At 40.7% G+C, this 17,895-nt stretch overlaps 1 protein-coding gene and 2 long non-coding RNA genes across 4 annotated transcripts in view; all 3 read left to right on the plus strand.

Moving 5' to 3' along the window:
* Window positions 1-5,043, plus strand: part of aldh1l1 (aldehyde dehydrogenase 1 family, member L1) — a 140,321-nt gene extending 135,278 nt beyond the window's left edge. The window contains exon 23 of the mRNA XM_034167344.1: window positions 4,677-5,043. Within this exon, the coding sequence (XP_034023235.1) occupies window positions 4,677-4,732 (56 nt within the window). The 3' untranslated portion in view covers window positions 4,733-5,043. The remainder of the gene's footprint in view (window positions 1-4,676) is intronic.
* Window positions 5,044-7,242: 2,199 nt separating this feature from the next.
* LOC117507472 lies at window positions 7,243-14,309 on the plus strand. 2 transcript variants are annotated; one of them, XR_004559720.1, is made up of 4 exons: window positions 7,243-7,253; window positions 10,514-10,521; window positions 13,838-13,844; window positions 14,115-14,309. It is a non-coding gene; the product is annotated as an uncharacterized LOC117507472 (long non-coding RNA). The 2 variants fall into 2 exon arrangements; XR_004559721.1 differs by lacking the exons at window positions 7,243-7,253; window positions 10,514-10,521; window positions 13,838-13,844 and adding an exon at window positions 10,350-10,360.
* Window positions 14,310-15,576: 1,267 nt separating this feature from the next.
* Window positions 15,577-15,830, plus strand: LOC117508001. The gene is made up of 2 exons (XR_004559936.1): window positions 15,577-15,621; window positions 15,710-15,830. It is a non-coding gene; the product is annotated as an uncharacterized LOC117508001 (long non-coding RNA).
* Window positions 15,831-17,895: the final 2,065 nt, after the last annotated feature.

A 17,895-nucleotide genomic window follows, 5' to 3' on the forward strand; every position in this document is an offset into this window, starting at 1 on the left:
CAGGGATTTGAACTGAGGATCTTCTGGTCTCAAGCCCAACACCTTAACCACTAGACCATCACCTCCCCCAGAGTCGTGCGTGCTGTCAAAATACTTTTGGGTACATTTTTTTAAGACACCGTTTATGTGATGCAGGCAGTTGAAACATGGGAGTCCCATTGTCCCTCACCAGTCACTGGCATCCTACACGCAGGTATTTGCATATTAGTTCCTGTCCAGAGAAACATGCCAAATGACCAACATGTCATAGCTGATGTTCCCTCACATTGCAAGTGATACTCATTTTAGTCTCCATGAGTAACCGTTAAGTTTAACACAAAGTCATTCCAGTGGGACCCAAAGATCCTCTGCAGAGACCTAGTATGAAGTCTCATAACTATCCAATAAGACAAGGAAGCACAAGGACCCTAAAGCCTTGGCCGGTTGTTGTCCTGCAGAGATATCAGCATTGCCTAAAACCTCTGTTCAAAGACATCATAATTCCATAAACTCTTCCAGGCGGAGGCCACTGACATTTTTCTCCTCATCTTTTCTGACTGATTTTTCACTTGTTTTGCATTTGGCTATGGTCAGTGTCACAACTGGCAGCATCTCTTGGTACCTGGACCCTACAGAGGTCAGACTCTTCAAAGACAGCACATCAGTATGTGCCATTGCAGAAGGCTTGCTTTGTCTCTCAAGCACAGTCTCAAGAGCATGGAGGAGATTCCAGGAGACAGGCAGTTACTTTAGGAGAGCTGGACAGGGCCGTAGAAGGTCCTTAACCCATGAGGAGGATTGGTATCTAGTCCTTTGTGCAAGGAGGAACAGGATGAGCACTGCCAGAGCTCTACAAAATGACCTCCAGCAGGCCGTTGCCGTGAAAGTCTCTGACCAAACAATCAGAAACAGACTTAATGAGGGTGGCCTGAGGGCTGACGCCTTGTAGTGGACTCTGTGTTCACTGGCCAGCGTCGTTGAGGTCAATTAATATTTGCCCTATAACACCAGAATTGGCAGGTCCACCACTGGTGCCCTGTGCTTTTCACAGATGAGAGCAGTTTCAACCTGAGAGCATGTGACAGATGTGAAAGGATCTGGAGATGCCATGAAGAATGTTATGCTGCCTGCAACATCATTCATCATGACTGGTTTGGTGGTGGGTCAGTGATGGTCTGGGGTGGCATATCCCTGGAAGGACGCACAGACATCGGCACCCAGACTATTATCAGGTATTGGGATGAAATCTTTGGACACATTTTGAGACCCTGTGCTGGTGCAGTGGGTCCTGGGTTCATCCTGGTGCACGACAATGGACGATGAAGAAATCAATACCACTGACTACCCCCATGCTCACCTGACCTAAATCCAATAGAACATTTCTGGGATGTTATGATTTGGTCCATATGACGCTGCCAGGTTGCGTCTCAGACTGTCTAGGAGCTAAGTAATAACCCTGGTCCAAATCTGAGAAGTGACCCCCCCCCCAAGACACAATCTGTCATCTCATTAGGAGCATGCTCCGATGTTGTCGAGCATGCATACAAGCACCTGTGGCCATACAAAGTACTGAGTACCATTTTGCGCTACTGCGATGAAAATTTTTTGCAAAAATGAATGAGCCTGCTGCATCATTTTTTACTTTGCTTTTTGGAATGTGCTTGAATTCAGCCCTCTGCAGGTTGGCAGTTTTCATTCCCATCAACTGATGGGGGATCCTTTTGTTTATAACACATTACTCAGTCCATATCAGGAAAGATATCAAACATCTTTTCCCCCCCTCATTGATATCTGATGTGTTTTAAAATTGTTCCTTTAATTTTTTTGAGCAGTGTCTATATTTCTGTCTTGCGGTTGCTCCCAGTTGCTCATGGAAAAACGTGTGCACCTGCCAAGTTGTTTCCAAGCCCAGTACAAGCCGATAACAGCATGAAACAAGGAGAGAAACAACAATCTAAATACTATTTTCAACACTAGAGTCAGAGAAAGGAAATAAAATACAAGATAAAAGACAAATAATCAATGTTAAAAAAAAACACAACAACAACACACACACACACAACTTACTACAAACAACGAATTTGTATGAAAAACAAATAACCCATAGATTCTATTCATATTGGTTCACTCATTTTCTATACCTGCTTATTCTAGATGGGGTCGAGGGAGAGATGGAGCCTATCCTAGCAGTCATATGCAAGAGGCGGGTCACCCTTGGACAGGCCACCAGTCTAAACAAGGCCACATATAGACCGACAAACACATTCACAGTCACACCTACAGTCAATTTAGAGTTAATCGTTCACATAACCTGCATGGCTGTGAAAGTGAGAGGAAGCTGGAGCACCCAGAGGGTGAGAGCATGCAACCTCCACACAGAAAGGACCGGGGGCCTCATGTACAAAGCCTGCTTACACACAAAAACCTGGCATACGCCCATCTCCACGTCCATGTGCAAATGTATCAAAAGTGACATGAGTGTGGAAATGTGCGGTGCGTGACGCAAAAATCCAGGCTGCCGTACGCACGTTTCTACAGCTATTGTTCCACTGTGGACATATGTACAGGCGACGCAGGGAACCGTTAATAGTGTGAAAACATGAGGTCATCAGAGTGTTGTGCACATCAGAAACACACTCATTAACATTTAACACACGTGTTTGCAATTATATGGATGGATAGAAAAGCATGTGCAAAGTGATGTGTAAAATGGCACTAACAGTGGCTGTGGTACAATAGTTTGTGTAACTGTTCTGAACAAATTTGTGGACAAATTTGTGCATGTGCGCATTCAAATATGTTTTTGTTATTATTATTAATGTCTATATTTTTGCTTGATGGTGAGCTGCAGAGTTTCTTAACAGGCTTCTTGTGTTCAGTATTTGTCGATAAGCGCGTGTGTAAATTATGACTGTCACACTGTCAGCGGAGGTGTGCCTTACCTTTTTAATGTCAGTGTGTGCGCGCGCTGTTCTGTGTGTCGGCCTCACACACTCATGCTCTGTCGCTCCCACAAACATTTTTTTTCCAATTTCATGATAAATCCGTTTAACAGCGTACCGAAAAAAAACTACTCCCTGCTTGTCTCCATGTAATTTCCAGTCAGCTATTCACCTTATTCAGCCCCGCCCACTTTTACAACAGAGGCATTTCCGTTCTGTCTTAGGATTTCCAGTGAGCGGCGTTTTTAGTATAGAACAATGGAAGATATTCCATGGGTAGAAACAAAAACCTTTTTGAAAGTTCAAAGGGATCGACTCTGGCTCACCCACGGGTCATAACAGAGCGGGAAGATGACATGAAAAAGTGGCCTTCGATTATTTTTAACTACTTTGTGTTGTCACTCGGCATGGACGGTTTGGCTATGAGGAACTATGAGCTTTGCGGCGCTGCATGGCGCGAAGCTCGTATAAAAGCACAATCAAGTTAAACTACTACCCGACAAGTGGTACCACTGTAATGCCAAGATTACGTAATGTTAATGTACATATGGTGTTATTTCATGCAGGGCTTGGTTGTATCAAACACCACAAAATGAGTAAATAAGATAGCAGCTAACGCTACAAACACAGTTTATCCGTTTGTCTCACTAGCATCCGCCATGACTTCTTCAACAGAGCGTTGTAGTCCAACCATTTCTCTGGGTAAAGATACAGTGGTGTGGGGATTTTCTCCACAAAAAAAAAAAAGAATAGACATAGGGACATTTGGGTGGATTTTTCAATTTCAGTGCCTTTAACCAGCACCAGACATCCTCGTCTTTCAATGGAGGAGGGAACAAGTTAAATGCTGGTCCACAGCACTCAGATCTCTCCTTTCCATGTTCAAAACATCGTTCTGAAAGCGATAGTTTCCTCTTCTTCCGGTTGTTGTGGCACCCACGAACTGAACAATTAATGCTGCTCATGTTTGAACACTTCTAGCGTACTATGTTGCCACGTAGCTAATCATCAGACGCAGTGGCAAACCGGAAGTTGCTTGACAAAATGGAGCCACCCACCCTGACTTCATGAATAAGGTGAATAGTATAATTTCTTTTGTGTTCATGTTGTCTGATGTGACGTCATGGGGAATCCCTGCTCCAAAGGCCTATTTACATAAAATTGCATATTTAAATAGGGCGTAGCCAAGGAGGAGTTTGGTTCCACGCTCAGTTCCACATTCAGTGGGATGTACAAACGGAACGTGCGTGCATTCATGCCTACGCACACTTTCATACATCTGAAAATATTTGTGCTTACGCCAGATTCAGGATTTTGGCGTACGGCATCTTTTAGCAGAAAGTCCACACAAGTCTTTGTACATAAGGCCCCAGGTCAGAAGTGAGCCTGGGACCTTCTCACTGTGAGGCAACAGTGCCAAACACTAAGCCAGTTTACTGCCCTCAAATTGGTTTTACAATAATTAAAAAAATAAAATAAAATAAACACAGGGCAGTAGACGCTAACGGGGCCGAACCTGCTGTTCAGGTGTTTGCATCCTCTTCCTCGGGATCAGGGTTCTATGAGTGTAAAAGCATATTTTGGTTCATCAAGACTTGTAACTGTAATTACTGACATCAACACATCCACAGAGTGCCAAAAGTCCTTTATAATAGGTCATACGTTCCAGAGCCCAATTTTTCCCAGAGCCAGACATGGTATTTACCAGGTCACGGCTTCTTGTTATATTTACTATCATTCTCTTTGTCACAACAGGTCAAGAGGCTCTCAATGAATACCTGAAGACAAAGGCGGTGACCATCGAGTACTAGGTGTCATCACAACAGACATCATCCTGAAGACCTAAGCTGTGACGAGATATAACAAGGGATTTATTGAATGAAATCAAACCAGGACGTGGGTCGTGTGTTTCAAACCTTCCCTCACTCACTACTACTGCCACTTCCTGTATGTGCCATAACATGCTGCTAATCATGACGTCGTGCAAATGAAGCCTGATTCAACGTAGTCCAAGTGATGGCTAAGAATGACTTATGATCTGTGAATGGCATACAAAAAGCATTTAATCATTCACTTTCATTTCTCATGTGGCTTGTATTTTGTCAGAAAAGCCTGCTGAAAAACACTGCTTCTTTGTTATCAATGAAAACCTCTGAGCACATCTCTGCTTTAGACTTTTAATGCTTTTATCATGAAAGTTCTTTGGATTTTAGTTCATGAGGCACTTTGAATGTTCATGAATGGTAATATTTGCATGACTTGAAAGATGAAGCACACTATTCAACGAGGGGTCAGTGAATGAAAATATTGTTTTGATTGCACAAATGGAAGACATTTGTTTTAGATGACACCTAAATAGATGTGCACCATTTTTGCCTCGTTATGCTGATCCTTCAGACCCAAGTTGTTACGGTAGGGGGTGAACCAAAGGATGAGGGGAACCCCATTATGCAGGACAGCCCAGACACAAATGATGGTGTTAAAGCAAATGTGAAGCCAAGATGAGACGATGGGAATCCTCTTCATACACAGGTGAATGCAAACCAAGGAGTCCTTCAAATACAGGTGCAGATAAACTGTGGAATCATCTTTGCAGCAAGGCCAACAAACGCAGGGACCTTGGAGGTGCAGACAAACACAGGAGACTTAAAGGTGCAGATAAACATGGGAACTGCTTCACAGCAGAGGGGACCACCAGAAGCCATAAAGGTGTGACCAAACTTAGAAATCTCTTCTTCAAAAGGGTGAGTTACAACTGAAGAAGTCTCTTCAAAAGGTGAATATAAAAAGAAATTCTTGAAGGAAAGTGCACTGAAAAGTCTCTTGATAACAGGTGAATACCAAACACAGAGGTTTGAATGGGCCAAGGAATGTCTTTGCTTCTTGGAAGTGTACTCAAAACCCAAAATCCAACGACAAGTCTTTTCTTCTTGTTCAAAAACAGGTTTCATCCTAAAGTATTTTCTTCTTAGTTAACTAAAGGTTTTGTGTTTTAATGCTACAAGTCGATTTTACCAAAAGTCTTTTATTCAAAAACAGGATTAACAGAAAGTCTTTTCTTACTCAAAAAGGTTAACACAGTGACAGGACTTAACACAGAAAATCCCTCTTTCTTAAAGAGTGAGTTCAACTCCAAGGTGCAAACCTACCCCATACTCACAATCCAGAAGTGGCCACAGGAAGCACTGAAGATGACAAGCAGCCAGGCTGCAAGGTGCATGAGTAAATGAGTAAACATACAGAGCCAGCCACCCATAAGGAGACAACGGGCCCAAAACTAAAGTCAAACTGGAATCACTATAAATAGCCTAACAAATAGTTGCAGCTGCTGCCATATCGAGGTGGGGACAATTAAAGACTAACAGCATGTAGGAATAAACACAACCACCAGACAAAACTAAAACCTTTGAGGACATAAATGATCAGAGGGAAGTAGAGAAAAAAGAGATTGCTTGACAATGAAGGTGACAGAATTTGCAATTCCAAAGGAGAATAATGGACAAGATGAAGGAGAAAAGCAGTTCCGCCGTTCGGCATAAGCAGACTACGCAGACTGCGTGGGGCACCAACCATGTTGCACTAGTTTGCAGGGCCTCCAATTGACTGAAAAATGTGTTGAAATTATTACATTATTACCAGTGATGCCAGTGATAACCACTTTTTTTAGTAACAATCTAACGCGTTAATCTTTCCAAATGAGTAATCAGATTAAAGTTACTTCTCCATGTCACTGTGCGTTACTATTATTTTTGCATTGTGGGTCGACAGCAGCATTAAACTTGGTCCGTGGGCAGGAGGTCGGGGTTCGACTGAACTGCCCACTTTAAGCGAGCTGTGAGCTTTTCATCAGCTACGACTCGTCCTCACCTCTTAAAGCGTGGTGAAAAAAGCACACCTGCACTGAGCTTTACAAAGACATTTTTATGCTTTATTTTCTCCTTTATTTAGAATTCTGAGCTGAGCTGCTCCGCATCTGCTCGTTAAAAACAGCTGATCCTCCGCGACGTGTCAACAACTAACACTATTTTCCACTCAAATGCACCTAAACTCTCTTTCTGAGGACCACATTATGTGAAAACACAATAAAACTTTCTTACCTGTAAATCTGGTCATGTTTTCTGCATAAATAAATGTTATCCATTCTTTGTGCTCAAACGCCAAAGCAGGGGCGAATCTAGATGGAATGGGGACGTGGGGGAGGGATGTGCCCCCCTCCTCCACAACACCCCTAGATTAAAGGTCCAGTTTTGAAGCCGTTTTTTTACTACAACTATTAATACTACTTAAAATAATAATAATTTGACAAGTAAAATGTTTATAGAGAATTTAAATGTTAGAAAAATGTTAGAATTTACTTGTAATAGTTACATTTATAAACAATGTAGGTTAGAAATTGCAAGTTTTACTGTTACAGTGCTGTCAACAGTTAAATATGAAGTCAAGAAAGATTATTTTACTTTTTATAAAACAAGTATTTTCATTGAAGTCAAGAAAGGGTGACTATAAAGTGAGTTTTGGCAAAACGTATCATTGTCATGTTGAGGTGGCAGAGGGTTGACGGCAGCTGGGGAAAGTAACTAAAAAAGTAACTAGTAATCTAACTTAGTTATTTTTACAATTGAGTAATCAGTAAAGTAACTAAGTTGCTTTTTCAAGGAGTAATCAATCAGTAATTGGATTACTTTATCAAAGTAACTGTGGCAACACTGATTATTACATTTCAAAATCAATATGAATTATTTATGAATAGGCCCATCGTTTAGCCCACATTCGATTCTGACACGAGACGACAAGTTGCCACTATGCCACAATTAAACAATGAAGCAACAGCAGGAGTCTGGAGCTGAAAAACAGGAAAAAGAAACAAAAAGATGATGCCCGTGCATCCTTTGCTGGTAAGTACGTGTTAAAGGTTTAAATTGTTTTGATTACTTAATGTTCAGTGGTGCTGCTTAAAGTAGACCTGCATTGAAATAAATGCAGTCAGATCTTTGGACCAAAAAATGACTTATATTTACATATAAGAGCCTTCTGAATGTAGTAAAGTAAATCTGCAAGCCCAGATCTGTCATTCAATGGAGAAATCTTCATTTAAAAATGATAAATTTACAGGTAACATTTAGCCCTCCGCAAAACTGTCATCTCATCCTGGATGCTGCCGAGACGACAGGGAGAAGACCCTCTCCCAGCATACATTGCGCGCACCAACTGTAATTTGTGGATTTACGTCAGTTTGCATCTGCACCTTTTTCTTGTCTTATACGGAAGGATCTACTTTTTTTAAAACTTCATATTGTCTTGCGGTACGCTTGGTGAGTACACATTTCTTTTATTTGTGCTTGAAAATTATTTTTGATTGAGTGGTGTCGCATTGAAAATCTACTGTCTTTCGCGTCCGGTGTACCGTCGCAGGCTACAGAGGCGAGACCCGCAAAGAATCCAAGTCATTAAAAAGATATAAACGTCTCTCAGTGGCCACGGAGGTCTGCGGCTCTGATTACCGAGACGTACAGCGCTGCGGATTTTGCCGCAAGAAGTCTGTCGTTGCAAGCAACAGGTGTCACCGGCCGCTCCGCATTAAAATGGTGAGCGTAGTCTCTGGACTTGTGCCAAGTTGGCTGCACCTCCATTCAGTAGACAGGGTTGTGTCTGCAGCTGCACAGCAGACACGGGGGTGTGAGTGGCCCGTGGCGGAATTTAATGAGCGCATGCACTCGGTAAGCGCATCAGGGGCAGTGAGAGCGAGGTGTCGGGGAAGAACGGCGCCCGCTGTCGATGTCGCTCGCTGTTGATCTGAGCATGCAGACTGGGCATGCAGAGCTGTATCTCACATTCATTGCAGCTTACTTTTGGATGTTGAAACCAGGATGTGTATAACAGTAACATTACTAACAGATAAAATCAATTTCAATGCGGGATCGGACTGAAGGCAGGAGCGCGTCGTCTTGTCCCTGACATCATGGAAATGATACGGATGTAAAACTGTTATCACAGAGGGCTAAATTTTAGCTGCAAATTTGTCATTTTTAAACGAAGATTTCTCCGCTGAATTACAAATTTGGGCTTACAGATTTACTTTACTGCATTCACAAGGGTCTTATAAATACATATCAGCTATTTCTTTCTGAAATCTGACCACATTTATTTCAATGCAGGTCTACTTTAAGCTAGGTTGCGTTGGCTTTGCTGATTTGATGTAGCTTTAAATGCTAAACTTAAACGCTTTAATAAATAGTAACGGTTTGTGTAGAACTTTTGTGTGTGTGTGGGGGGGGGGGGGCTCCCTGACCAGTTATGCTTAGGGCCTCCAAAACCTTAGCAGCAGCCCTGGAGAAAAGACAAGATGTAAGGTGAAAATGACAAAATGTGGAACCAGAAAAGGAAGCTGGGAGTGACTGAGAAGAAATGACAAGAAAATACTGAAACAAGATAGAGGAAATGAGACTAAACAGACAGTGGAGACAAAGGGCAGAAAAAAACAACTAAAACCTGATCACAGACGGGACCCTTACAGAACTGGACCACAATGTAAGTAAAGCATGCATTTTTCCTTCACAGTTTCCTGTCTGTATCTGGCCCTGTGGTAGACTGGCATCCGATCCAAGGATGCCCTGCTTCAAATCCTATGTGAAGCAGGGCATATGACTACTGGAATAAGCTCCAGTCCTCCCCGGACTCTTAATTGGAGTAAGCTGGTATAGAAAATGGATGGATGCTTCTTTTTGAATGCCAGGGTAGCGGAACCCAGTACTTCACTCTGACCAAAATGAGAACCTGAGGAACTTAGCAGTATGTGTGGAAACACGTTTTCTTTCTTAAATCCAGCAAAAAAAAAAAAAAAAAAATTACTGCAAGAATTTGTCCAATTCTTCATCTGACAGCTTCAGCAGTCACTAAAGATGTCCCTACAAACACTGTGATTGTTGGATTTACAGTGGCTTGCAAAAGTATTCAGCCCCTTGGTATTTCACACATTTTAATTTGTTTATACCGTTTCAAAAAGTAAATCAGGCAATTTCAAAATTATCTTCAAACTGAAAGCAAATTTCTACAACTTGATATAAATTAATTAAAAATATAAAGGCCAAGATGATGGGTTGCATAAGTTATGGGACGCTTCGGTATAATACCTGTAAATAATTGGGTTTATTGCCAGTTTTCTTCAAACAAGTCAGGGGATGGATACATGAACATTTCCAAGTCACTGAATATGTCTTGAACTTTATGTACATCTGTTATGAAGAAATACAATCAGTATGGCACTCTATGGTAAATCTGTGTGGAGTAGACAGATCTAAAAAAAAAAAAAAGTGTTTAGCCTGTCTTGAATCAGTGTCTGTGTGAGTTGGCTGCAAAGTGAGGTGAAGTAGGCGAGTGTAATTGAGTGTCTGCTCGTGTTGTGTTCAAGGTTATGTAAAAAAATCTTCCAATATAGTGTAGTGTCACGCAATAAAAGTGTGTTCCGTCATGCTGATTCTTTTCCAAATAGACATGAATACTTTGGTTTTATCAAATAAACATCTATAAAAAGATCAGATGGTTTTATCAATTAGACAGCTGTATAAAGATTGGATAGTTTTACCAAATACAAGGACATTTTGTGCGTCAGCCATTTTGTGTTATGCATCATGGAAAACTCATCTTTTTAATAAAACCCTTGTTTAGGTTTAGTTAATCTATTCAATACTTTTTAATCAAAATTGGAGAATTTAAAATCTCACTCATCCACTCATCTTCAACCACTTACTCCAGTTAAGGGTCGCGGGGGACTGGAGCCTATCCCAGCAGTCACAGAGCGTGAGGCAGTACGCCAGTCTGTCACAGGGCCACATATAGACAAACAAACACATTCACACCCGCACGCACACCTACGGACAATTTAAAGTTTCCAATCCATCTAACCAGCATGTATTTGGTTGTGGGAGGAAGACGAGAGAACACACGCAAACACGGGGAGAACACGCAAACTCCACACAGAAAGGTCACAAGTGGGAATCGAACCCATGACTTACTTGCTGTGAGGCAACAGTGCTAACCACTAATCCACCGTTCTGCCTAAATTTAAAATCTGTTCAATTATATTATGTGTCACTTTGTTGCCACAATTTTTTTGAGCAAACATTGGTCAAAATATTTACAGTACAGATTTGTTCTTTTTAAATAACATACTGTACATTATGGTCTCCCATGGTGTCAAACCAGCACTCCATCAACCAGAAGCCATCTGCGTTAAACACCAACAAAAGTTGGACCAATAGACCATTAACATTCCACATCTTTTCCTTTTTTCATGAATGGGTAAAAAGTAATCACTGAAATAAAACATTTTCCTTTAAAGTTACAGGACATTTGGAAAGACTTAATTTTATTTAATAGAAAAACTATGCTTAAAAAAATATAATAGTACAACTTAGGCTCTTTCTGAGAGGGATGGTCTATAGTTTTTTAATTGAAATTCTTTTGTTGTTTCGGGTTTTAGAACCATTTGAATTAGTAGGAATGGACCTTATTGGCAAATTAACAACCACAACTAATGGAAACCAGTCCATGTGTGTGATGTGGACTACTTCACCAAATGGCCACAAGCGTACACTATAAAGTCCAACTCTGCCAAGGAGGTCACTGAGTATTTACTGAAATTTGTTTGGCACTCCCAAGAGGATTCTAACTGGCAGCGAATTTGTTAATTCTGTAAGTACTTTGCTCCTACTGGGATATTATCAACATTTAAATATATAACTAAATTTAGAAAATTTTATATATATATAATTGATTTCTTATTTCGATGTTTTTATAGCTTCTTTGTGTTTTGGACTTTATTGCACATGTTGCCATTATATTTCTAAAAAAAATCCTTTAAAACTGCAGATCAACAAAGACATCTGTAGCATTCTGGGTATTAAAAGGAGCCTCTGCTCTTTGTACCACCATCAAATCAATGGACTCCGTTGAGAGGATGAATGAGACTATTCAGAGGTGAGGGCTTTATTTTCTTTTGTACACCTAATATTACTTTGTCGTTTCAAGTACAAATACTTACTTATAGATCTTGTTGTGAAAGTGTAGTGACACGGACCCACAACAGGGGGCGCAAATGAACGGACAATAGAAGGAGTCAAATTTGAACACTTTACTGTTGTGAATGCCACAACCATACACAGCAGATTATAGAATGATACAAAGTCAATGGATAAAGGTGTCGTGTGGGCAGGCTCGACGATAGGAGACGTCTGTCTAGAGAAGAACCGGAACCACACGATTTCCTCCGCCACCGAACCCGAAGGATACTGGAGCCGCCAGGTCCCGAGTCCCTCAGGTGGCCACCGTCTCCGCGTGTCGGATCTGGTACTGCTGGCGAAGAGCAAAGATAGTCAAGTGTGGGTGTGTGTACACCCAGTAACAACAACGGTGGGAATTCCACCTCCACCTCAAATCACACACTCGTGCAGCTTCTGTTTAACCACTTATCTGGTTGGGGTGTGAAGCGAAGCCGTCGCTGATCACACCAAACGCCAATCTCACAGATAAGGAACACCACAGGAAAGCGGCTGCAAAAAGAGTTCAGACTAAGACAGTTTAGTTTACGGCTGAGAATATTACCTCCTTAGAAGAACGATATCTCGGCGACGTGGTGGAGGTGTCATCCTGCTTTTATCCGGGATGAAGTGCAGATGATCGGTGACAGCTGTCACCTTGGCTGTTCCTGTGAGGCGGCAGCGCCCTCTAGTGCCTGAAGCCCGCACTGCAGGCAGGACGCCCTCTGGTGGTGGGCCAGCAGTACCTCCTCTTCTGGTGGCCCACACAACAGATCTTTTAGGTTGTCATATGAAAACACGTATATACAACATGACAAATTGATATTTCATACTAAAACTGTTATGGTGAAAACACACAAGACAGCGATTAGGATTCGAATGCAGAGAAATAGACCGGGAGTAGCAAAAATATAACAATTTATTTTGTAAGTGAATATCATGCAGAATGGAATGAACAGATGAATCAAGCACTGGAGGAGGGAGAGAAAGCCAGGGTGCTGCAGTGAAGGTACACTTCCAAACCGGGTAGCTGAAGCTGAACCAGAGTAGAACCAGGTGGCTGACCAAGCAGATTGAGTCCAAAATCTGAAAACACAGGGAACAGGGTCAGTAGGCAAAAACCAGGGAACACATTAAAGCATTAGACACTGAGCTGAAGCCAGAATACCCCAAAGCCAACTGAGTTTTTAGCGTCTGAGTGAGTGAAGAGTAGAGTTATAAATACAGGTTCGGTTGATTGCAGTCAGGTGAGTCCAATGAGCTCCATGAGTCAGCCAGAGAAAAACAGGAAAGGAGGAGGAGTGAAGCAGCAGCACAACAAAATCTTTAAAAATTCTGAGATCTCAGAATTTTTGGCTGCGAGCGTGGGACAACTTGATGGATCCTGTCGTGTTTGGTCTGCGAACCAAAAAACAGGTGACCGCGAAGTACTCCCCCTACTACCTCATGTTTGGGAGAGAGACTTGTTGTCCATCGGAAATCACAGAGCACGTAGAGGTAGCTAAATGTTCAGACATGTGCTTGGTCAGTGTTCTGTTCACTTTTGTTATCTGCTCTTCATACAAATAAACACACAGCCAGCGTCCGACTGTCAACTACAAGACGAGAAACACAAATAGGACCTCAGCAAGTCTACTGATGAGTCAGTAAAAATATCTATTGGAACAATTATGAATAACAGGCCAAATGGATGGCCTAGTCTTTACAACAATATGTATTTGTTTATGTTGTATTTGTCACATCTCTGGGATCTATCAATTTCTAAATTAAATACAAATAGGCAAAAATATCTTTTAAAAATAATACAGGGTTATTACAAAAACTTGTGTCTTTTGCTCAAAGACTGACACAGCAGCAGTGTGGAGGATGCAGTGGCAACAGAAGATTTGTCACAGGCCATTGAAGGACAAACAAGGCTCTTTGAGAAAGTTATAGAATATCTGGCCAAGAGGCACCATGAAACAAAGAGGAAAATAAAGCTAGACAATAACGTGGACTTTAAAGTTGGGGACAAAATGTCAGGAACCAACAGAGAAAAGGGGGAAGCTGGAAGCTCGCTACATAGAACCAGACATTATTACGGCTATACAAGAAATGTGAGTAATATTTTGGCTCCAATTTATAGACATACCCATATCAAATTATATTTTACAAGCAGTTACAGTGGCTTGAAAAAGTATTCAGCCCCCTTGAACTTTTCTACATTTTGTCACATTACAGTCACAAACATAAATCTATTTTGTTGGAATTCCATGTGAAAGACCAACACAAAGTGGTTTACAATTGAGAAGTGGCACGAAAATCATACATGATCCAAACATTTTTTATTAATAAATAACTGAAAAGTGGTGTGCGCGTAATTATTCAGCCCCCTTTGAGTCTGAGTGCAGTCCTTGGTGACTTTGGACGAGCTGCAGAGATCCACAGTTCAGGTGGGGGAATCTGTCCACAGGACAACTATTAGTCCTGCACTACACAAATTTGGCTTTTATGAAAGAGTGGCAAGAAGAAAGTCATTGTTAAAAGAAAACCATAAGAAGTCCCATTTGCAGTTTGCCAGAAGCCATGTTGGAGACACAGCAAACATGTGGAAGAAGGTGCTTTGGTCTGATGAGACCAAAATTGAACGTTTTGGCCAAAATGCAAAATGCTATGTGTGGCGGAGATGTAACACTGCACATCACTCTAAACACACCATCCCCACTGTCAAATATGGTGGTGGCAGCATCATGCTCTGGGGGTGCTTCTCTTCAGCAGGGACAGGGAAGATGGTCAGAGTTGATGGAAAGATGGATGGAGCCAAATACAGGGCAATCTTGGAAGAAAACCTCTTGGAGTCTGCAAAAGACTTGCGACTGGGGCGGAGGTTCACCTTCCAGCAGGACAATGACCCTAAACATAAAGCCAAGGCTACAATGGAATGATTTAAAACAAAACATATTCATGTGTTAGAATGGCCCAGGCAAAGTCCAGATCTAAATCCAATCGAGAATCTGTGGCAAGATCTGAAAACTGCTGTTCACAAATGCTGTCCATCTAATCTGACTGAGCTGGAGCTCGTTTTGCAAAGAAGAATGGGCACAAATTTCAGTCTCTAGAATTACAAAGCTGGTAGAAAGATACCCTAAAAGACTGGTAGCTGTAATTGCAGCAAAAGGTGGTTCCACAAAATATCGACTCAGGGAGCTGAATAATTACGCATACCCCACTTTTCAGTTATTTATTTGTAAAAAATGTTTGGAATCATGTATGATTTTCGTTCCACTTCTCAATTGTAAACCACTTTGTTTTGGTCTTTAACGTGGAATTCCAATAAAATTGATTTACAGTATGTTTGTGGCTGTAATACGACAAAATGTAGAAAAGTTCAAGGGGGCTGAATACTTTTTCAAGCCACTGTATCTCTCAGCTACCCTCATGATGTACATTTAAGTATGACTTTGTTTTCCTAGAAAAACAAAGTTGTTTCAGTGATGACACATTAGTTAGTTGCTTGAGTGACAGGTTCATCCTTAGTTTATAGTTGTTTCTTCATATTTTTTGTTAGATGTCCAGGATGCTTGGGCAGGAAATGTTCCACACATCCTTCCTTTCAAAAATAGGGGCCTACAAATTATTTTATTGGGACATATATCAACTTGGGCCAAATGGAGCTGGAAAGTGAGGTATAATGCTCATAAGTTTAACTGTTTCGTAAGTTAGCAACAAAACTCTGTATTTTGCTAACCTTTTGATTTAAAAATTCCTTCACAGTGTATTAATGCCTATGTCCATCATGGTGCGTGACCATAATTGCCACAACACAGAAGAAGCAGCTTTCATAGACTCCTATGCAATGACTGCAATATGGGAAGGAAAATCCCGAAGACTGGAGGTTTGTATCACTTATGTCAGATGTACTCGCAAATGCAGATTTAATACATGATCGTGTAGTAATGATTATTTGATCATTTAGATTTTTTAAATACTTACAACATATTGTAAATAAGAATTTTATTAAAAACAGTGTCTTGTGCAAATATTTTTTATGTAATTCATGCTTTACGGTTATTTTCATATTTTGAGTTTAATTTTTTTTGAGCAATTCAATTTGCGAAAAGGTTTCTTATTTATTGAATTGTTTGATGCATTACAGATAAAACCGATGGAAAATCAAGTTGTATTGGGAGTATCACCACTGGAAATTGGTGGTAAAATTTTATTTTAGACACAAAAAAGGAGAGATACCTGAAAGAGTATTGTTTATTGAATTCTAGGTTTGTTTTTTCAGGCAATCTATCACCATGAAAAGAAATCCCTACTCTTGGATCCTCTGGGGAGTCAAAACAACACATCAAATGATGTTTGGAAACAAGAAGCTATGGACACATATATATATTCGTGGCATCTGTCCATCTGCGGGAGACAATGGTGTAGCATTAAACCATTGCAATTTCCACCCCGCGTGCGGCAGTGGTTAGAATAGTGGTATCAAAATAAAATTTTGCACAAAACATTTTCTCAGCAAGATTAAAAATTAAGCACCTTAAGAAAGTAATTTTTATTTTTGCCATACTGTAGAGGACCACCCTTATATATATATATATATATATATATATATATATATATATATATATATATATATATATATATATATATATATATATATATATATATATACACACATTCTTTCTTGTTTGGGGTTTTTTTGGCGTGTAAAAAAGTGAAATACAAATACTTTGGCGGGGATAACTACTTTGGCATGACACCAGCAGCGTGGTGATGGGAAGTGGCCAAGTCACATGACTGCAAAGCTTCTATAATGAGGAGATCAACCTTCTCTTAATGTACAGATTAGGCATAAGTGTCAAGCAATTAATAATTATCTGGCCCAGAAGAGAGTATAGAAGAATGGGGCAGGTGTTAGATGTTTTGTTTAAGCAGACAACTGATGACACAATCAGATAAAGACACAATGAAGCCTCAGAAGGTAAAACAAATCAGAAGAATCTACCCCCAGCTTCCAGAAAGGTGAACTTTACACTTTGACTGCCAGCAAGTTACTACATAAGTAACACAAACCAGAAAACAGCAGTGTATGTGGGTGATTCTTTAACTATGGGCACTATTGGCCTTGTAAATGTAATATGAATAATATAATATAAATGTAATTTCCACCACACCATTGCCTTACAATATAAAGCGCCTTGGGGCAACTGTTTGTTGTGATTTGGCGCTATATACATGTGCTCTGATGTCACTGTTTATCTCCATAGAAACTACCCAAACAATCTTTCATACAAACTGTTTAGGGACATTACAGTGTTGTGGTGGAAATTACGGCAATAGTGTGGGACAACTACATTTTGTTTAAAAAAATCACAACAGTTGTATGACATTGAATACCCCAATTATGTTTTGATTATTTTACTGATATTTTATTCAGAGATATTTTAAAACATTAGAAAAAACATTTCTTTACCATTCATTTTTATCATTGAAGATCAAAAGTCTGGGTGTGGGACAAGCACAAAACGGCAATATTTGCATATAATGATGCTGAAAAAAGGTGAAAAAGTCATCATAGACTACTAGAACAAATTTCTTAACACACTTTCTGTTATGTGTCGGACGCAGCTCGGAGAACCGACCAGCGTTTGAAGGACCCAGTATGAAATAAGCAGAGCACGGTACAAAGGCTAACTGAATTTAATACATAACAGTGATCATAATAATAATAAAAGGTGCGGTCTGGCGTGGTGCGCTCCCAGCAGCGCTAATGGTCCAGAGCCAGAAGCTGTTTCGGACCCAAGGACCCCGCCGACACCCCCCAGGTGGCCGCAACAACCGAGTCTGTGAAAGAAGGAACCATTATGTGAGTCCACACTCTACACACAGAACACTTAAAGGTGTACAAACAGCAAACACTTCCTGGCTTGATTACTGATCAGCTTCCAACC

This window comes from Thalassophryne amazonica, chromosome 3 (genome assembly GCF_902500255.1).
Source record: "Thalassophryne amazonica chromosome 3, fThaAma1.1, whole genome shotgun sequence".
Classification (NCBI taxonomy): Eukaryota; Metazoa; Chordata; class Actinopteri; order Batrachoidiformes; family Batrachoididae; genus Thalassophryne; species Thalassophryne amazonica.